Genomic DNA, 19,091 nt, shown 5'->3' on the forward strand with positions numbered 1-19,091 from the left:
ATAAAACGTAAACAACTTGGATTGAACCACATTATAGGACGTAGAGAGAACTTACTGAACACATCAGATACTTACTACCCATTGGGCCGATTATTGAATGCTAGAATAATTAAAAAACTACATAATACTAACATAGCTGAATAATTCTATTTTATATGAAGCACTATCTTTAAATGAAGAACCCCAAAAATGAGTCAACAACTGAAATAGTCATAAATAAAACAACGTGAAATCTAAATGGTGTAAAATGATGAGTAAAAGTAACATCCATAGATGAATAATAGGATAAATAGTATTACGCACAGTTTTTCACAATAAGACATTGAACTTCCTTTTTTAACCCTCATAATTAATTCTCGGTCATAGTAATGATGATTAATACCTTTTAGAAGTATTAACATAAAAAGTCTCAGTAAATAAATCAGCTGGTGACTACCAAAATTCCAAATTACAAGAGATCAAAAATAAAAATACCGGAATTCGTCGAATTATTTTTGGATACTCGTTGATAAATTAGGTAAATAACGCATATTCCGGTAAATCTAGGACATACTGATAAGAACATGATAATGACGTTCATGGAACACTTTAAGCGGATCCAGGGAAACCCTGCTTCATCCCAGATCATCTTCATCATCGTCCGGTTCAAAAGTCGACCGAACAACAGCAGCCGATCAACTAAATTCCCCACGCGGAGATCGCGACGTGGTCCCCATCCACCGGTGATTTCTTGGCAGCAGCCGCCGCTTTACCAGTCCGGCGTCAACAGCCTTCCATCGAGCCCACCTTTCAGTGACCAGGCGTAGATAGTATATCACGACAGCATCGTCGTTCAGCACAAAAAATAACCAGTCGGCTTTTTACGTTCAAAGTCAGGGAAAAATGCGAAGAAAGTTACAGTGTACTTGTTAAGGAGTATCTCGCGAGAAGACGTAAGAAACGTGTCTTGTGTGCCAACATAATGTCATCAAACGACCAGTGAAGTGGTCCCATAAACACGTTGATCATCTAGTCTGATCAACAGTGATCCCACAAATCAATAGGTTGGATTTCTTTTATGATACAATAAGGTTTGTGAATATTTCAATTATACGTTTTCAGTGACCTTAAATCCAAAGAAAATCTATAAGTCAAATTATACAGAATTATCAACAAAAGCTTATTAGACTAAGCTATTAAACATGCGCCATATTAGAATTCATAACCAAGAATTGGTCAGGAAAGGTTCCAATATCGCTCGTCTTGCTTGTGTATTGATAAAAATACAACAAAACTGTAGTAATAAATTGATTTTATAAATTAAGATTGCACTAAGCGTATTTAATATAAGATGCAATAAAAAAGTAATTCAAATGCCAAATTCAAGAACAACAGATTCTTTAACGTATTTAAATATGTAATAAAACTTATCAAAATAAAAATATAAAATATATAAATAAATCACAGCTATTTATAAATAAACTAGATTAACAGTTAGCTAGATGATAAAAATAAAAATTGATCTAAAAGAAATACCCATCAGTTTTACTTGGTTGAATTTAGATGAAAACCTCGGTAAACATATCTGTAACAAACATTCTCAGAATTCGAAAACGTATACCTTAAAAATGTGGAAAATGAAAAAGAACCACTAAGTATCTTCCAAAATAATTTACCTTCGAAACCTCCTAGCCTCCTCATCGGTTATGTTTCAATGTTATGTCTGTCCTCAATCAATTCAAAATTACGCACTGAAAATTATTTGAATTTATCGATTATCCAGTAATCTGACGAAACTAAATCGGGCAGATTGGAATACCGAATATCATTTGAGTTTTTCGTGATAAAGCTGAGAAGAACTAATGCAAGATATATAGCTCACAATCACAAAAGATGTGTACTACTTAAACAATATTCTTTGTTGAGGAAAAATTTTTTGATCACACTTAATTCTGTCCAGAAATTTTTGGAAATAATTATTGATAACCATAACTTTTTTAAGTATTTTTTAAAAACCTTTTTTAGAATTTAAGAATTTTTAAGAATTTTAATACTTTTTTAAATTATTAATCATGATTAAATTATGATTTTCGATAAAATAAAATATAATTCGTGAAAATTTCGCTGGGAATTTGTGACAGGTGTTAATAATTTATTAAGCTATGCATCTGAATAATGACGATCATCAACGGATAGTATTATTAACAGTAAAGAAGCAGGAAAAACGATCAATCATCGCCGTCACCAGATAAGTCAGATCACGGGTAACGTACGCTGTTTTCCTTTTACAGTATCTGGTGGTTTCTGGTTCTTCGATCACAAAAACGTCACGCCTGAGCTGGTTACCGGACTGATTAATATTTACCATTGCGTCCCAACTTAACTTTCCTTCAAGACTAATAACCTTAGAGCAAATATCTCGCTAGGTCCTGCGTTGCCAACCTACCCGAATATCGCGTAAAAATTTTGCACGCTTAAGAATTAAGAGAAGTATTAATGCCAACTGTCAAGGTTAGGCTAAGGAAAAAAGCCAAGTTTACTCGTATTTTTACACGCTACCGGTGCATAATCGAGTGGAACCGATCCAATAAGTAAAAGTGTAAAAATTGCTGCATTAGAACGAATCGTGTAACGAGTCAATGGCAACGCCTATGGTGCCTGAATGCAGAGAAGAAAAACAAACGGAACAATCCGTTTTATTAGAATTTTTATTCATGAAATTGTCGTTTTCTTTTGTCCGAACGAAAACATTACGGTGATGCGACGTTGTCGACCATCGTGATTTTTCCGCGATTCTTCCGAGTTTTTCTCGTATCACGTACGTTGATCGAGAACGTTATGCAAGAGCGTTTTTTTTCTTCCCATGTGCTTTCGCACTAGCCGACCTTCGATAGAGTTTGTTCGCCAATTATCAGGGAAACACAATCGAGATACGCATTGGTTCCGCGGCTTTTTCGTAACATGCACTGACCATGACGGCATTTTTCGACCTTTAACCATCGGCCCAACCTCAAGATATTTCCATAAACAGTTCCATTTTAGGTTCGTATTCGTTCCAACAAAAACGAAAAATCCTCTGTTCTAAAAAGCTTCAGTTTCGAACAATTCTATTGAAAAAAAAACAGCGTTGCCTGGTATACAATTTCTCCCTTAAAAATTGTATTAACACAATGGCATTTTCCAGCTTGAAAAAAATACAGGGTCGCCAATTTTACGTATCGTTTACGTTGTTAAATTCATGAATTCACTGACAAAGTTGCCAGTTTGCTCAAAAATTCCTAAAAATAACTTTGGTGTTGTATATGCAACGACTTTCTTATGCAACTATAATCTTTCTAATCGTATGCGCCTTGAAAGTGGCCGGCCTTGGATCGACTCGGCTCGCTCATTATCGGAAAACACCACCACGACACACAGTGATAATAATTTCGTGGCGTTTTTATACTTAACAGTGGCATTACCTTCGATTATTAATCAAGTGATACCAGAGATATCAAGGACGCCACGTTGTCAGTCTAATTATTTTCTCCTTGAATATCAAAACATTCTTCCACTTATAAAAGTCGAATAACAATCAACAAAATAAACACGCGACGTAACAAAAACATGCAGGGACACAAATCGGTGATTTCATCGATACCATTCGGCCTTTCACTCGGCCGAATCCCGGTAAATACGCGATACCTGCCCGAAACATTTCGAAAAACGACTTCGATCGGTACCGATAATCATTTTAGAGCAAAACACGAACATGCAAAACATGATTCTAAAAAACGGCTTAGGCCTCGATCTCGAGCGTCTAGAGGTGCCCCGTCAACGGAAAGTTCGTCGAACCGACGCTAGAACCTTTCAATTATCATCAGACTCTAATTGCAAGAACTCGTCGGACAGTACCAATTACTTATAATCGCGAATTGTTAGCCCTAAGCGTTGGTAAAGTTGGATCTATCAATCTATGTCTCGATCGGCGTTGGTAATTTAGCGATTTACTAGTACGACAAGTACAGTCACGCTGATTGTTATAATGAAAACCTTTAATAAAATAAAAATTAATCAATACAAATTTCAGCGTTGAGTATTTGGAAATGTAAATCAACCAATTTTCTTCTTAAAATATGCGGGCTTGTTGTTATTCCTATGAAAGAACAGCAAAGACAGTTACCCTCTTTTTCTTCAAAGATTAACAATGATTATGACTCTAGCTGTGGGAACTCGTTGAACAGCCGGATCATTACCATAACAAATATTAGCCCTAAGCGCTTGCAATACTGAATTTACCGATTTGCGTCTTGATTAGTGTTGGCATTTTGGCATTTTACTGCGATATAGCAAGTGGAGTCACGTTCTTAGACCTGTGACAGGAGCATTTGAATTTTCTGGTTACAAAATTGTATGTGCGAGAACCCTACAGTAGTTATTTGTTAAAAGATAGTAAAAAAAGAAACAATTTATTGAGATATGCACACAGAGAAATATATGTCAGGGTACACCGCACCTTTGCCTATTAACACAAAATACAATCTTCGTAAGCCACAACGTTACGTGGGGGAGATCACCTTCATTACAGAAACATTACCATGCATATGTATATATAGTGCGTCTGAGACACAATAGACGGCTTTATTTGAAGTCACAAAAAACAAATCGTGTCGAGATTTAATTTTCAACTAGTACAAGCTGCAGAAACACCATTTCAAGGTCAAAGTCACCGATGCCCGAATATCTCACGCGCGCCAGATTACTAGGTCAGAGCCAGAGCCCCTCGGAGGCAGCCTTCATCTTTCACGGTGTTGTGACGCAAACCTGATGGTGTTAAAAACGAGAGAGGTCAGTCGTCAGGGCGACCGCCCATTGTTGTAATATATTCGTAAAATCACTCATAAAGATGAAAAAGGGGATTCGATCAGTCATACTTGCAAGAAAAGCATTTACGAAATCTCAGGAAAAAATTGTAGAATTGGCAACAATATTCATTTAATTATTCGGCCTATACATTACATTTTAAAAAGTTTACAACACATGGTGTTACTATGTATCAAATCACATCGAGTATATAAAGAACCTCAAAAGTGAAGCCTGTCAACTTTTCAGTATGGTCAAGAGACATTGAAAGGCGTTTGGAAATCTGTTTCAACAGTAAAATCGGAAAGGCCTATAAAGTAATTTCAGAGGATTTAAAGGATGAAATGGGGACCATCTAGTTATACATCAACATCAACGTCAAAGCCGAATACCCATGACTCCAAGTTAATGGATTTGATGGTATCAACTTGATGTGGTATACTATAAGCTAGTAAAACCTAACGAAACTGTCAATGAGGATCGTTACTGACCACAATTGATACGTTTGACCCAAGCAATGGGTGAAAATCGACCTGAATACGAGCAAAGATACAACATTTGTACTAAGGCTCAAAAGATATATCGTTCTTTCGAAGAAGTACAGATGGACAATACTTTGAATAAAATTCATTGTACTGATTTCAAACAATAACGCTTAATTTTTAAAAAACCTTTAAAACTAACTTATAGGCCTAATATTTCAATTTGATTTTGAGACTATTTTGATGCCAAAATACAATTTTGTCGCTTATTAACTTTGTAGTATACTTTTAATCATCAGTTTATCTATCAATGTAATATTAAATTATACATAAGTGTAGTTGAAATAAAATAATATCTGCTTGTGTTGCAATATAATATCATATTTCTTAGTAGTTAACATTCAATAGCGTCATACTACAACACCAACTGATTGTATATTAGTATTTTTCCTAATATTTATTAAGTCCAGTTTGTTTTTTTAATATATCGGATGTGAATAAAAATCAGCTGAATTTGGAAACTAAAACGATTTTGAAAAAATTCTTTCAGAAACAAATTTTGTCACTCTTGCTCATCAACGGCTTTCAGTCTTGAAATCGATCCACTTATCCATTAGCGGGGAACGATTAAAACAAAAACAACTTAATAGCGTTTCGATTTACATCAAAACCTGCGGTTATACAATAATTTATGCGTATGTTCCGATATAACAACAACACATTCCTCATTAATTAACGCTTATAAAGGCGCATAAAACAGTTCAACGCCGCCGTACAGGATTGGAAGAAAAAATGGTAGTACCGGCAACGTCGATTAAGTGGATGTCGTTAATTTTTCCGATATTTGAATTATTTTTGGTCTAATTATAAGCGATTTTGGACTTCAATGTAATACGTTTATTCATCGACCATTTACCGGCTTGGTTACCGGCGTAACGAATTTGTCTGGTCCGCGACGTTGTCACTATCGGCAATTTTCTTTTGCGGCGGATCGTGACGCGATAACCAGGAAACAGACCGACCAGGAAAAAAAACAAAAGAAATTCGAACGGGCAGGTTGCGTCAATGGCCATCGCCTACTGCAAATAATCTTTCAATGCTCTGTTTGCTTGGTTAATGGCGGCGGCGGGGTAATCACACTACGAGCCTATTGCACAAATCGAGGGCGATTTTTCGTGCGCTCATCATCAGGAAGTATTGCCGACATGGATTTCTACGCCCACAGACAATACCATCGGGTCCAAGATGCATTCTCGCCGTCCAGACGGACACGCGACCTTCCCAGGCGACGATCTTTCGAAACATTTAATAATCATCAGTGCCGGCCAGGTGGATTTTCGACGCAACATCACAGAGAAAAAAAAACGAATAACGAAACAGAACCGTTAAAATATCTCGCTCGGGCGTACAATGGGTTTCGGGTACGGTTTCGCACAGCCAGAACAATCAGCGAAGGGTGAGAAACACCAGGCAGTGTGTCATGGCCTACTTGGACTTTTATTATTATTATGATTAAATTGTCGAAACAAATGACTGACGGCGTTATTGTTTCGCACAACAAAAATTGACCGAACAAGAACCTTCAAAAACTTGCACATTAATTATGAATTGCTCTACGTCGCTTCGTCTACCATTACAGAAAAAAATCGCTACCAACTTAAAACGCTTTGTTAATATTGGTTATATATTATATTATATGGTATATTATATATAATATGGTATACTTTGGTCCTGTGTAATATACGTTAATAATCGTTGAAATATCAGGCAGGTAAATTAGTTTTAAAGGTATTTTTGTTTTTATTTAAAGCCTTATTGTGAAAAACCGTTATAATAATTTTATTCAAATTATTGCCCATCGATAGCCTCTACTTTTCCCATCTTTAAGGCAATTTACGGATTCTATATCGAAAGAAGGATGTTTATTTTATACAAAAAATTATTATAGGTGAAACGTTGGTCCGACAGGTCATAACTCATAAGTCGGAACAAGTAAGAATCATAATCGAGGTCTGGAGAATAGGATGGATGGTACAGCACCCTCCATTTTAATGTTCCCAAGTATGTTTTCACAGGTTTTGCAACATGTAATCGAGCGTGGTCATGCTGCAGAATAACATTGTTGTCTCTTTGCCCGTATTCTGACCGTTTTTCGAGCACTGTTTTGTCGAATTGTTAGCCCTATCTATGTCTCGATCGGTGTTGGTAATTTCGCGATTTACTAGTACCACAAGTACAGTCACGCTGATAGTTATAATCACAACCTTTAATAAAATAAAAATTAATCAATACAAATTTCAGCGCTGAGTATTTGGAAATGCAAATCAACCAATTTTCTTCTTAAAATATGCTTACATGTTGTTATTCCTATGAAAGAACAGCAAAGACAGTTACCCTATTTTTCTTAAAAGATTAACAATGATTATGACTCTAGCTGTGGGAACTCGTTGAACAGCCGGATCATTACCATAACAAATATTAGCCCTAAGCGCTTGCAATACTGAATTTACCGATTTGCGTCTTCGTTAGTGTTGGCATTTTGGCATTTTACTTTTTGAGCATTTGAATTTTCTGGTCACAAAATTGTATGTGCGAGAACCCTACAGTAGTTATTTGTTAAAAGATAGTAAAAAAAGAAACAATTTATTGAGATATACACACAGAGAAATATATGTTTTGCAACATGTAGTCGAGCGTGGTCATGCTGAAGAATAACATTGTTGTCTCTTTGCCCGTATTCTGACCGTTTTTCGAGCAATGTTAGGCTCAAAAGCATCAATTGTAGTTGACAACGATTCCCACTGATAGTTTCATCGAGTAATGCCTCTGGTTATCCATAACGCTCTTTGTCTTCAGTGCCAAAATAACCACCTTTAAAATGTAGAAACCATTCGCATATTCAGATGGATGCACGGCATTCAACGACCTTCAGTCGCCTTTTTCATCAGATTGAATTCAAAAATGTGAAACTCATACTCAAAAGTGAGGTTTCAACATGAAGTTGATTACAAATATGCCTGAAGCGATTTAATACACAATACACCATCTGTTGTAAATCCTTTGAAAATAAACTTATATCGACTGAGATTGTTGTTTCTTGTCGGAAGTTATTTTGTACATACGTCGTTTAAATTTGCGACATCAAAATATCGCAATGTTGCCGCATCAACTCTGAGTTTTAGTTGAATTTGGCTTTGACATACAACAAAATTCCAACCTAAATAAAATAATTGAACAAAAATACTGTTATCAAATATAATTTATTTTAACATTATAGTAGATCTAAAAACTACAGTTAATTATACAGCCACAATAGTTTATAGGTTAGAGTTATATATCAGACAGCATTGTGTCTCTTTTTAACTAGAATAAAATGAGAAGGAAAATATTGTCTGATACTAAAACGAATTTACAAATTGCGGCAGGCTATACGTTAAACATCTTGATGACGTATGTACAAAAAAACTATGAATAGACTACAGTTATTTATGAAGAATCACAAAAATAAAGTACATCCTTATTCCGTTGGGATTTAAACCCACGACTATCTCAGCAGTCTCTACCTAAGTCAATTATTTGTTTTTCAAAATTTCAATTCTGTTTGTTCTTGACTGTTATGTTAAAATCGAAATAACCGAATTTAAAACAAAATTCACCTATATAAAATAACTTTACAATTACATCGACAATCACAACATTGCAATTTAAACATGCCAAAAATATATATAGAGATATTTTTGTTGAATGATATTTAAAAAAAATAAAGATATTTTTAGGACATTTAAAAACGTATTGAACCTTTAAAAATAAATTTTTGGTACTTAATTTTAAATATCTATTACTATCTTAGTACTAAATTTTAAAAAATGTATTAGAATATATCGTTGATTTTTAAAATATATGAAAATAAATATTGATATGTTTTCTCCCCGGTCGATATTCCTACTGCAATTCATGATAGGGATACCGAAAAAATATCGATATTTTTCATATTCAACATGAAATATCGATTTTTTTGATAGTTTTTTAGACTTAACTTCTATTTTGAGAAAAAAAATGAAATAAAAAAAATACAGATCAGTAATATAAATTGAATAAGTAATATTCATTTAAATACACTGATACCAGATGAACATCATGACATAATTTGGACTTTTAAGGACCTCGTGTACATTTCGGCACTATTGGAATACCGACTGAATTCTGATGCCTGATGCCAGGCACTAAAACAGTGACTATCCACTTGAATATATCAACAAAAGATGTACTCTTTCTTGTAGACCACGACAAGAGTTGATATCAATCGAGTATTAACTAGAATTATCAGGAACTAATCTCGTTAAATACATTACATTGTCCTACCGCTCTACAAACTATCGTACGTTCCATTATTAAAAGTCAATGAATTGTGACCTTTCGGTGTGCTAAATGGTGAGCATTATAAAAACCGCTTGAAGGTCAAAGTAACACGAACACAACAACCAGCAAAATATTTACCCAAACAATTTGAGGCTGTGCTGGCGCTTTGGTACGCGACCTTGTTGCGCAACATTCCGATTTTATCACCCATACCGTTCGTTCTAGATGAGGCATCATCACAGATGGCCACACATATTGGTGTGCTTATCGATATGCATTGCTCTCGCCACAGAATCAGCGGCGTCCACCCCGAAGACCCGTCACTTCCACAGACAAGTCCATCGACTGGTCGGCGGTCACCTAACGCACGACGTCGAATCCGACGATTCCGAACTGATAACCGCCAGGTATGAACCGCGATGTACTCGGAAGGAACTCGAAATAATGTTGTTTTCATGTTTTAGTGCCGGGGATAACACCAAGAGCAAGAAAGGCGGTAAACATGGCGAAGACGACCGTAAAACCTTATCCCAACAGGTGGCCGACGGGAAATACGGGTTGATCCAGAAGGAGCTGTTCCAGTCGACGCCCAAGCGACCAGGGATTATCAGCTACGCCACCAATACCGAGGTAAGTTAGCAGGAAAACACCGAAATCGAGTGAGAGAGCACGCCTATTCCAGTTACCGCAAGATAATATAGCGACTCTGGGAGGTCTGACCAAAAATGATATTTGGCTCTCCGAAAACCACCTGCTGGTGATCAGGGGCGGGGTGTATCCGCCTCACGACGATACCAAGCAGGAGAACGTGGGGCAAGTGTGGCAGCCCATAGACGACTACAACGCTCCCCTGCACCAGGTGAAAATCCCCAAGAACCCGAAGATCCCGCCGCCCTTTCCTGTCCAGCTCACCGACGATGGCCCCCTTCAGATCCTTGGCACAAACTCTTCGCGAACGCTTAATGAATCGTCAGAGACGCCGGCCTACGCCCTACCGCCCCCGCCCGATTGGGACGGCGAAATCCCCCCGCAAAGCCAATACTTCCCCCAAGCAGGTGAGTACGAAACTTGTTCTAGACCTCTGTTTAGTTTATTTCAAGCCATCGTGGAACAAAAGTTAATTGTATCAATCTTAAATCATATAGAAGTGGTAAAATTATTAAATACTTCAGTAATAAACTGTCATACATATGAAAATAAGCAAATTAGACCAATAATGGTAATGGATTATGGTAAATCAAATATGATACAATCCAGATCCAAGTGTGCTGTCAGAAGCCAAAATGTACCCTGCTAATTATCAAGGTTGTGTTGCTGCAAAAGAAATACAAGCATTCTCAAAAATACCCATGAGATAGTGAAAAAAGACACACGAAATGTATAAAAGGAAAACATAACTAACCAAGAAAAACCAAATCATGCCTCTATAGCTGCAATAGTTAAATAAACAAATGGATAATTCTTTATTGCAAATGAACCAACAAATTTACAAACTTAAAGGAGGCGTTAAGAAAAAAAGCTCATTGAAAAATGAAAATACGAATAAAAATTTGTATGATGACCTAAAATACAAATGGACTCAACGATCAGCAAGAGCTTCAAGAAATCCTTGATAAGATAAATGTGTCTGATATCAGAAATATATCAGCGTCATAACAACCAATATCACTATTGCCAATAATGTCCAAATCAGTTGAAAAACTCTATTGAAAAGGATAAAAGCAATAATTGAGGAGAAGCATCTTATTCTGGAACATCCGGAAACAACATTCCACGATTGATCAGGTTCACAGAATCGCCAATGTCATAGAAAAATCACTAGAAGAAAATAAAATTTGTTCTGCAATATTTTTAGATGATGACCTGGCTTTCGATAAAATTTGGCATGCGTATTTAAAGCATAATATTAAAATACTCCTCCGTATAGTCAGAGTCTAGAATCATATATAACTGACTGATAATTCAGAGTCAAACAAAGATGCCTATCCTAACTTGAGGAATTGAGGAACCATTGAGATCAGTCCTTTATCTGCTCTACACTTGTTAAACTCAGTCTCTATGTTAAACTCAGGTGAATGCCACGCGTTAAGAAAAAAATGGGAAGAACTTGAAATAAAAAAATGTCCTAGCTATGGGGTAGATATTCAGTATTGTCAGTATATATTAAGCTTTTGTTTTAACAAAACTTGAAACCAGTGTGGACTTATGGCGTTCTACTATGGGGTTGTAGCAGCCAAAGCAATATAAATATTAAACAAAGATCCCGAAACAAAGTGTTTCGAGGTATTGTAAGGTATTATTAATGCTCCATGGCACATTCGTAACAACAATCTGGAAAAACACCTGAAGGTAGAAACTGTCGTATAACGTTGTCAATGACTATGCCCAAAGGCATAGACAGAGGCTCCATCAGCACATCGATGTCGAGGTTCTCCAGCTCCTAGATAATGATGACTTAGTCAGAAGATTAAAGAGAGTAAAACCATCTAGTCTAATTTAGTGAAGTTGTAAGTAAATTCAGTGCACATGTCTTTAATAGAATAAGTACTTTGTAAGTTTGAAACCGCAGCAAATTAGGATAAAAATAAATAGCTTATATAAATAATTAAAAAAAACTGGTGATCTCTCAACTGATAATTCTCGCAATTTTCAGGGACCCCCGATACCGATCCGGCCCACCCTGCTGCCGGGAAAGCTCCGGTGCGAGGTACTGTCCCGGGGGAACCCGGAGGGGGGATGCCGTTCCCCCCCGCCCTTTTGAACGGCAGTTCGCCGCCCTATTCCGCGCATTCGCCCCCAGAAATGGCGATCCTTTCTCCGCCCTTAGGTGAGTTCGTTCGAGGTCGACGGCCAGCACGTGAACCCCATATCTAACTTTTCAGGGAATGGTACAGAGCCGGAGATCATAGACGAGGACGACCCGTCAATTTACTATCCGCCGCCCTACAGCTTCTTCTACCCTAGGGACAATACGAGCTTGGTCAGTTGCCTAACGCATTCGCGTCTGTCTCTGTCTCTATCCGTCTCCGTTCTCCTTCCACCCCCCTCTCTGTCTGTCTCTGACCATTAACAAGTTTACCACCGTACCACCACTAATTCTTCCGTAATCATTGTGTGAATAACGATAGATCGTAGATTATTAATGTGTTCCACTGTTCTTAAACTTAAGTTGCATGAATAAATCGCTTCAGACCACCGTTACCGGTTCTCTTCTTTTGTTTGTTCTCTCCTTCTTCGAACTAATACGCTTGGGCTGCCGCTTGCGCCACTGCGAATGCATCATCCGTTGTTCCCGCAGGTTCCGCCGGGTCCCCTGGTGCCTGGCATTATCCTGCCGCCGCCGCCCAAGTTTTTCGCCGCCCTAGAAGAAGATCCGCCCGCCACGACTACGACCACGGCCAAACCGAGAAAAACCATTCCGACAAGGGTGACGGTAATTAAAAATTACGGAAAGGCGACCACTAGAGTCGTGCCTTCGAGGAAGACAACCGGACGTCCGCAAACTACCAAACTCGTCAAGACCACGACAACGTCAACGACAGACAGGCCGAAAATAATCAGTATTCTACCCGTTCACGTCGCTAAATTGAACCGAACTTATCTACCACCAACGTCGATTAAGAAGAAGCCGGCGGTTACAGTGTTGAGGCCTGTTAAACAGAATACAATACAACCCCACAAACATGAAGAAAATAACAACAGACATCGTCTGTACAATAACGAGTTCGTCACAACTACTCAGGTGCCGTTGAAATTCCATACAACTACTTCCACCAATGTTGAGGTTCCTCCGCTCACTCGGCAACAACCAGAAAGATTTACCATCGGTAAGTAATATTTTAGATAAAGCCACAGTATCCTCATTGTACGTTCTTAGGTGTTAATGCCCACCAGCGTCCCAAAACCACCTCGAAACCGACGAATTATTTCTTCTATGAAGAAACGGATCCGAGTATAAACGTAATCACCACCGAGAGACCGGCAAAGACACCGAACTTCTACGAACCCCCACCTAAGTATCAGACGATACAGGCTCCAACGCCGGTAACCAAGCCTCATTTTATGTACATCAACGATAGGCCAAGATTCCGCCCAGTGACCCATAACGAACCGCAACCCAGACCCAATACTTTCCGGGTACACGTGGCCAAACTTCAGCAGCAATTGCACCAGTACTATAACAATCCGAAGACCCCGTCTAAACCCGTCTATCAATACAGTTTTGAAGCCCAAAACTTCCGCCCATCGCCTCAAATAAACGGACAAGGAGACGGTTTCAAACCGATGCCAAAGTACAGTGTCCAAATACAACAAGCCATCGAGATATTACCAAGTCAACGGCCTAGTTATCAACACAACCAGCCGCTGAAGGTTCAAGAACCGCCATACCTAGCAACGAAACGACCCTCCAGTGGATACGATGCGAGACCGACAGCTCGTCCTCAATATCAGCAAGAGGTGCAGAAACTGAGAGATTTCATACAAGTTACCCCGGCGAAGACTGTAGCGGAATTTTCTTTTGAAGCCACGCCGAATCCCTTGCTTCAACAAGGATTTTATACAGAACCCGATGAAGGGTACTTCGACGAACGTACTAGACAATCGTTCACGGTATTCGGGCAGAAACTGCCAAGTACCACCACGTCCCTACCTCCTCAAAGCAATTTTCCCCGTCAACAATCTGGGCAATACCGACAACCCATATCGTTACACAATGACATAAAAGTAAACTATGCCAATCCCCGACCTCCCATCAATCCAGACAGTGAGTCCATACACTTCAACCAGCAATACCATCCAGTCAATAGACCGGAAATAATTAAGGCTATTGAAATACCCCCACCAAGTAATATAAGGAATGGTAATGATGGATACATACAGTATCAACTACCTGGTGATGATGGAGCGCACTTCTATTTCCTTACACCTCAACAGATCCAGAGAAAGAGACAATCTTATCCGTATCAACGAGAAGACAGGATCAGAAGAGACAACAGAAGTGAAAACAAGAAAACGAGTGCACCATTAAAGACAAAGTGATATTAAATATGGTCTGTGATTACTTCGTGAAACGATAATAAGCAGGAAGACAGTGACATTTTTTCCTAATTGCATTTTAGATAATAGATAAACTTATTTATTGATTGTACGTATTTAATTATTCTGTAAACTGGCATACTAGTGTCAGAATCGGTTATAATTGCGCCAATAAAACATATTGGTATGGTGGAACATTATTCATAAAACACCATCCTAATTATTTTAATCATCCCCATAATTACAGAATAGAAAATAGTGTAAAAAGCAAATTCAAAACGCCAGATAAATATCGAACATTATTCTGTATCTAGCTACAAACTAAGTACCTACTTGATCTTACTTAAGAAAATAACCAATAAAGACAGAGGCAGAGTTAGATCTTAAAAGAGACACAATGTATCAATTGTTAATTGCAATTTTTTGTTTGGATGTTTTTCCAGTAAAACAAAAAATGATTCCATCCGTCCAAATATTGTCCGTCCTTTTCATATAGCGAAATTCTTCTGATCTTATAACTATACAATACTATTTTCAAGTTTTCTTCTTTGAATGTATTTGTCAGCTCAAGGCTGCTCAAATATTGTACAAGCTATTAAACAACACCATAATTTAAAATTCGATCAAAATTATTAAAAATACAAATAAACATTTCATTGCCGACGCTCTTGGATGGTCTAGTCCAATCCCTGGCACCTTCTTTTTATGACTCTTTTCAGCCACGTAAGGAGGATAAAGGCTAGGGGAGCTACATCCGAAATATAGGGTGAGAGATGAAGATGGGTGATGCCTTGTTTGGTCGGGACTGCTCTCACCTGCACATTCTATTTAATTAATATCTATCACTTTTTGGAGTTGATGGACATTCCTTGACTGATGATTGTTCTCTTCTCTCCCAAGCCATTCTGTGCCACTCAAAAACAATCGGTCCAAGGTATCTCACTAGCTTTTCTACCTGGTTTGTCGTGCATCTTAACCGAATAACGATGCGTTAACAAAGGATTGTGGAATGTGGCAAAGCACCTTCACCTTAAACTCAATCTATGTTGCTGGTCAACTGTTAAACAACTAGCAACACGTGCTAACATGCCTGCTCAATTATCCCCTTTGCTCGGTGATATAACTTTCCAGGTAAACCCTATTCCATGACGATATAGTTCACCGGGATATATTCACATTATTTTTTATTTTTTATTATTATGGTAGATTTCACTGTCTTAGAAAATGCCATGCGATAAAACAAATTGCTATTGATAATCGGTGTCAATATCTCTAGTACCTATTTTCCACCTTTTTGAATATTTCATAAGCTATAGGAAACACTTTCTAACTACTATTATAATTAGGAATTGGTAAATATAATTCTTCAATAACATATATCGTCTTGGATCCCAGTTGAGTGAACCGCCGCCAGCTTTTGCTATTTGCTTCAATAGGATAAGCTGATTAGGATTACCACCAGTATGGCTCAAATCTAAAATACTTCACTAGCTTTTTGTGAGTGATAACAAAATCATCACCTTTAAACACTTTATCATAAGCACCATAACTTTCACACATATTTGATAGATCTCGGCGCTTGGAAGATGTAATTTTAACTTTATGGCGTATATAATAAAACACTAATGACATAGATGTCAATGCTGAATTAATACCTGCTCCTAATATTAAATCCACAATATAATTCTGATACAAATCTACAATTTGTTTAACCCTTGGTAAATCAACAATACTCCTCAGAAGTACTTTTTCCTTTCAAATTCATATTGGTAAGACAAAAAGACAAAGACTCACCTGTATTTAGTTCTTGTTCTGCACTCTCGTCTTTCAAGGGCACGTCAAACAGATGGAGGTATACTTCGATAGCACACTTCGCTGCCTTGAAATAGAAGGGGTGACCTCGCAACACATCCTCCAACCTGAGCAATCCGACGTACGATCGCAACGTCATCTTTCTCATACAGTAGGTGTGAAAATCGAACTGGTCCTCGATAATCTCCGAGAAGTGCTGAAGCAACAATGACGGATCAAAGATCAAAATTGAACGGGGTGACAAAGATCTTACCCTGTCCACTTCGTGACATTTCTTCAGGGCGTCTCCATATTTACCGAGACGTTGGTACGCCAGGGCGCATTCCGTTTGGAACCACATGCACTGCATCTCGTTTAAATTTTCCATAGCGGAAACGCCTTCTCTAGTGAATTTGGCGCAGATGTCTTCGGCCTCTTTAATGAGATTCGCCCGCAGCATGTACTTGGCACACTTGGAGTTTATATATCTGTCCGCCGTATCCATCGCCTGGGCCTCATCCAAGCATCGGTAAGCTTCTATAGGGTTACCAGCATGCTATTCACCACAAGATTTTTTTTTATAAAATCACCATTTAACATCTGAACCATTGGCTTTTGAACTGGACACCAAAATTAGCCAACACATTTCACAAATATTAATATAATTTCAACAAAGACAGGAGTTACAAGACAAACACGATGTAGCACACCATTCTTTCAGTAGAAATTGGGATTACTCAATTACAATTGCTCAACCATTATTACAGGTATTTGTTTAAACAGGATAACTCCATTATAAAAGATGCAGTGTTCAATGTTATAATTCCCGCCTTCAAGATGAAATCTGTGGCGATTGCGAATCATCAGTTAATTTTAATTAACTAAGGCGACTCTTAGCCAATAATTCAGACAAAATTATAGTCTTTGATAACGCAAAAACAAAAATTAAACAAGCTAATATATGGTCATATTGTCAGGTACCTTATATATACGTCCTTTAGTAACAAATAACTCAATTAATGTTGGAGTGTGTTCAATGGCAGTCTCGATGTAATGCAGCGCCTTATCAGTCTGTTTTAAATAATCATAGTGCTGAGCGAGGAAGTAGTAGACCCACAAGATGGCGCTAGCAGGCTCCTTCGGACCGTTCTTCGATTCGCTGTACTTGCTGCACTTTTTTAACGAATCCACGTAACCTGAAGCAATAAAATGACATAAGCACCACACAATTGCATAAAACACATATAAACTCACTCAATATTAAATCCTCAATTATTCGAACTTTCTCGGCGTTTTTGTATAAGCTTCTCAAATCCACGAACAAAGGTGGTACTCCCTTCGACAGCGCCTTTCGCATATACTTATCCACTAAATTTTTAAATTGTTCACCGGTTGCATAATTCAAGGGTAACCTTTAAAACGAACAAAATAATGTGTTAGAACAAAAAATCAACAAAATACATAATAAAAATAATAAAACTAGATAAAGAAACATAATTAACCCATTATTAAAAAATAACGGAAACTATTTATATAAATCCCAATTGTCAAAAATATAACCTATAAGACGCAAACAAATCGCAACACAATCTTCAACAAATCGTGTATTAAAATTACAGATAGTAATTGAATCATTTACCTTTTGGGAGGCATAGCTCTAGGATACTTTTCAGCATATTTCAAATAGAAATCCAAAATATCCTCTTCGGTGGTTAGTTGCTTTGCTTTAATCAGCTTCTCGTAATACATAGTATTTTCAGGATTTCTATTGATCAGTTCTTCATAAATGCGGGCAGACAAATTGTAGTTACTCTGTTTAAGATTAAGTTCAGCTAAATTTTCTTTTAAGGTGAGCTTGTCCACAATTTGTGCTGAATAAATGTCCAGGTGGTTGAGTGCAAATTGAAGATCCCCTGATTCCTGAATGACTAGATTTTGATACAAAAGGAGCTCACTATGCTCATAATCAGCAGTTGCATGTTTCTACCAAATAAAATAAGCACTATATATTTCTATATGATCAAAGGTAAATATCTACTTACTAATTGTTGATCCAAAAATGTATCCAGTATACTTAAAGCATTCTTATAGTCTTCTAGTAAGTGGAAAGACATAGCATAACCAATCCATGAGGCTCTTTGTGTTGGTCTCAGCATAAGTAATTGATACCTTGTATCCTGTAATATACATATAAGCATTAGATAAGCTTCATTAATATAGTATATAGTAGAAGAGACTTACTCTGTAACCTTCCAAATCCCGCATTTGTATTTGTAATAGAGACAAGTCCCTGAGAATTTGTATATTGTCCTTGTCCCATTTCAAGGCGTTACGGTAACATTTTATTGCCTCATCATATTTCTTGTCAGACCTTAAAAGTAAACAATTCAAAATATATTAAAGTAAACAAGAAATATAGTATAAGATGTACCTTTGCAACAGTCCATATACATGCCAACACACATGAGACTTCAAATCATTTCTCAAACCTCTACGAACATATTCATAGGCTTCTTCTTTACGACCCAAACAATTCAATGTTAAACCTTTCATTGCCAAGGTTTCTAAAATAAGATTTAATTTTTACATTGACTGAATGAC

At 37.4% G+C, this 19,091-nt stretch overlaps 2 protein-coding genes across 3 annotated transcripts in view; one reads left to right on the forward strand and one right to left on the reverse strand.

The window, feature by feature from the left end:
- Naa15-16 (N-alpha-acetyltransferase 15/16) overlaps positions 1-19,091 on the reverse strand; it is an 81,820-nt gene that overhangs the window by 62,142 nt on the left and 587 nt on the right. The window contains exons 3-10 of the mRNA XM_076396643.1: positions 18,922-19,054; positions 18,732-18,861; positions 18,533-18,667; positions 18,130-18,473; positions 17,745-17,902; positions 17,472-17,686; positions 16,765-17,046; positions 16,494-16,707 (exon numbers count right to left, since the gene is read on the reverse strand). Of these exons, the coding sequence (XP_076252758.1) occupies positions 16,494-16,707; positions 16,765-17,046; positions 17,472-17,686; positions 17,745-17,902; positions 18,130-18,473; positions 18,533-18,667; positions 18,732-18,861; positions 18,922-19,054 (1,611 nt within the window). The remainder of the gene's footprint in view (positions 1-16,493; positions 16,708-16,764; positions 17,047-17,471; positions 17,687-17,744; positions 17,903-18,129; positions 18,474-18,532; positions 18,668-18,731; positions 18,862-18,921; positions 19,055-19,091) is intronic.
- Positions 732-14,913, forward strand: LOC143191484 (uncharacterized). Of its 2 annotated transcripts, XM_076396642.1 has the most exons (9): positions 785-1,043; positions 1,102-1,278; positions 9,464-10,069; positions 10,127-10,292; positions 10,345-10,717; positions 12,316-12,489; positions 12,545-12,642; positions 12,961-13,489; positions 13,540-14,913. In XM_076396642.1, exons 3-9 carry the CDS (start codon positions 9,888-9,890, stop codon positions 14,700-14,702), a joined length of 2,685 nt encoding a protein of 894 aa, XP_076252757.1. In that variant the 5' UTR covers positions 785-1,043; positions 1,102-1,278; positions 9,464-9,887; the 3' UTR covers positions 14,703-14,913. The 2 variants fall into 2 exon arrangements, with proteins under 2 accessions (XP_076252756.1, XP_076252757.1); XM_076396641.1 differs by lacking the exon at positions 1,102-1,278 and having other exon boundaries at positions 732-1,070; positions 9,888-10,069.

Source organism: Rhynchophorus ferrugineus, unplaced genomic scaffold, assembly GCF_030347505.1.
Source record: "Rhynchophorus ferrugineus isolate W39M unplaced genomic scaffold, kcgeb_rfMv2 rfM2, whole genome shotgun sequence".
NCBI lineage: Eukaryota > Metazoa > Arthropoda > Insecta > Coleoptera > Curculionidae > Rhynchophorus > Rhynchophorus ferrugineus.

Coding starts and splice junctions, on each gene's coding strand:
- LOC143191484 (XM_076396641.1), top strand. CDS start 9,888: ATGAGGCATCATCACAGATGGCCACACATATTGGTGTGCTTATCGATA. Junction 10,293..10,344: donor GCTACGCCACCAATACCGAG/GTAAGTTAGCAG, acceptor CGCCTATTCCAG/TTACCGCAAGATAATATAGC. Junction 13,490..13,539: donor ACCAGAAAGATTTACCATCG/GTAAGTAATATT, acceptor GTACGTTCTTAG/GTGTTAATGCCCACCAGCGT.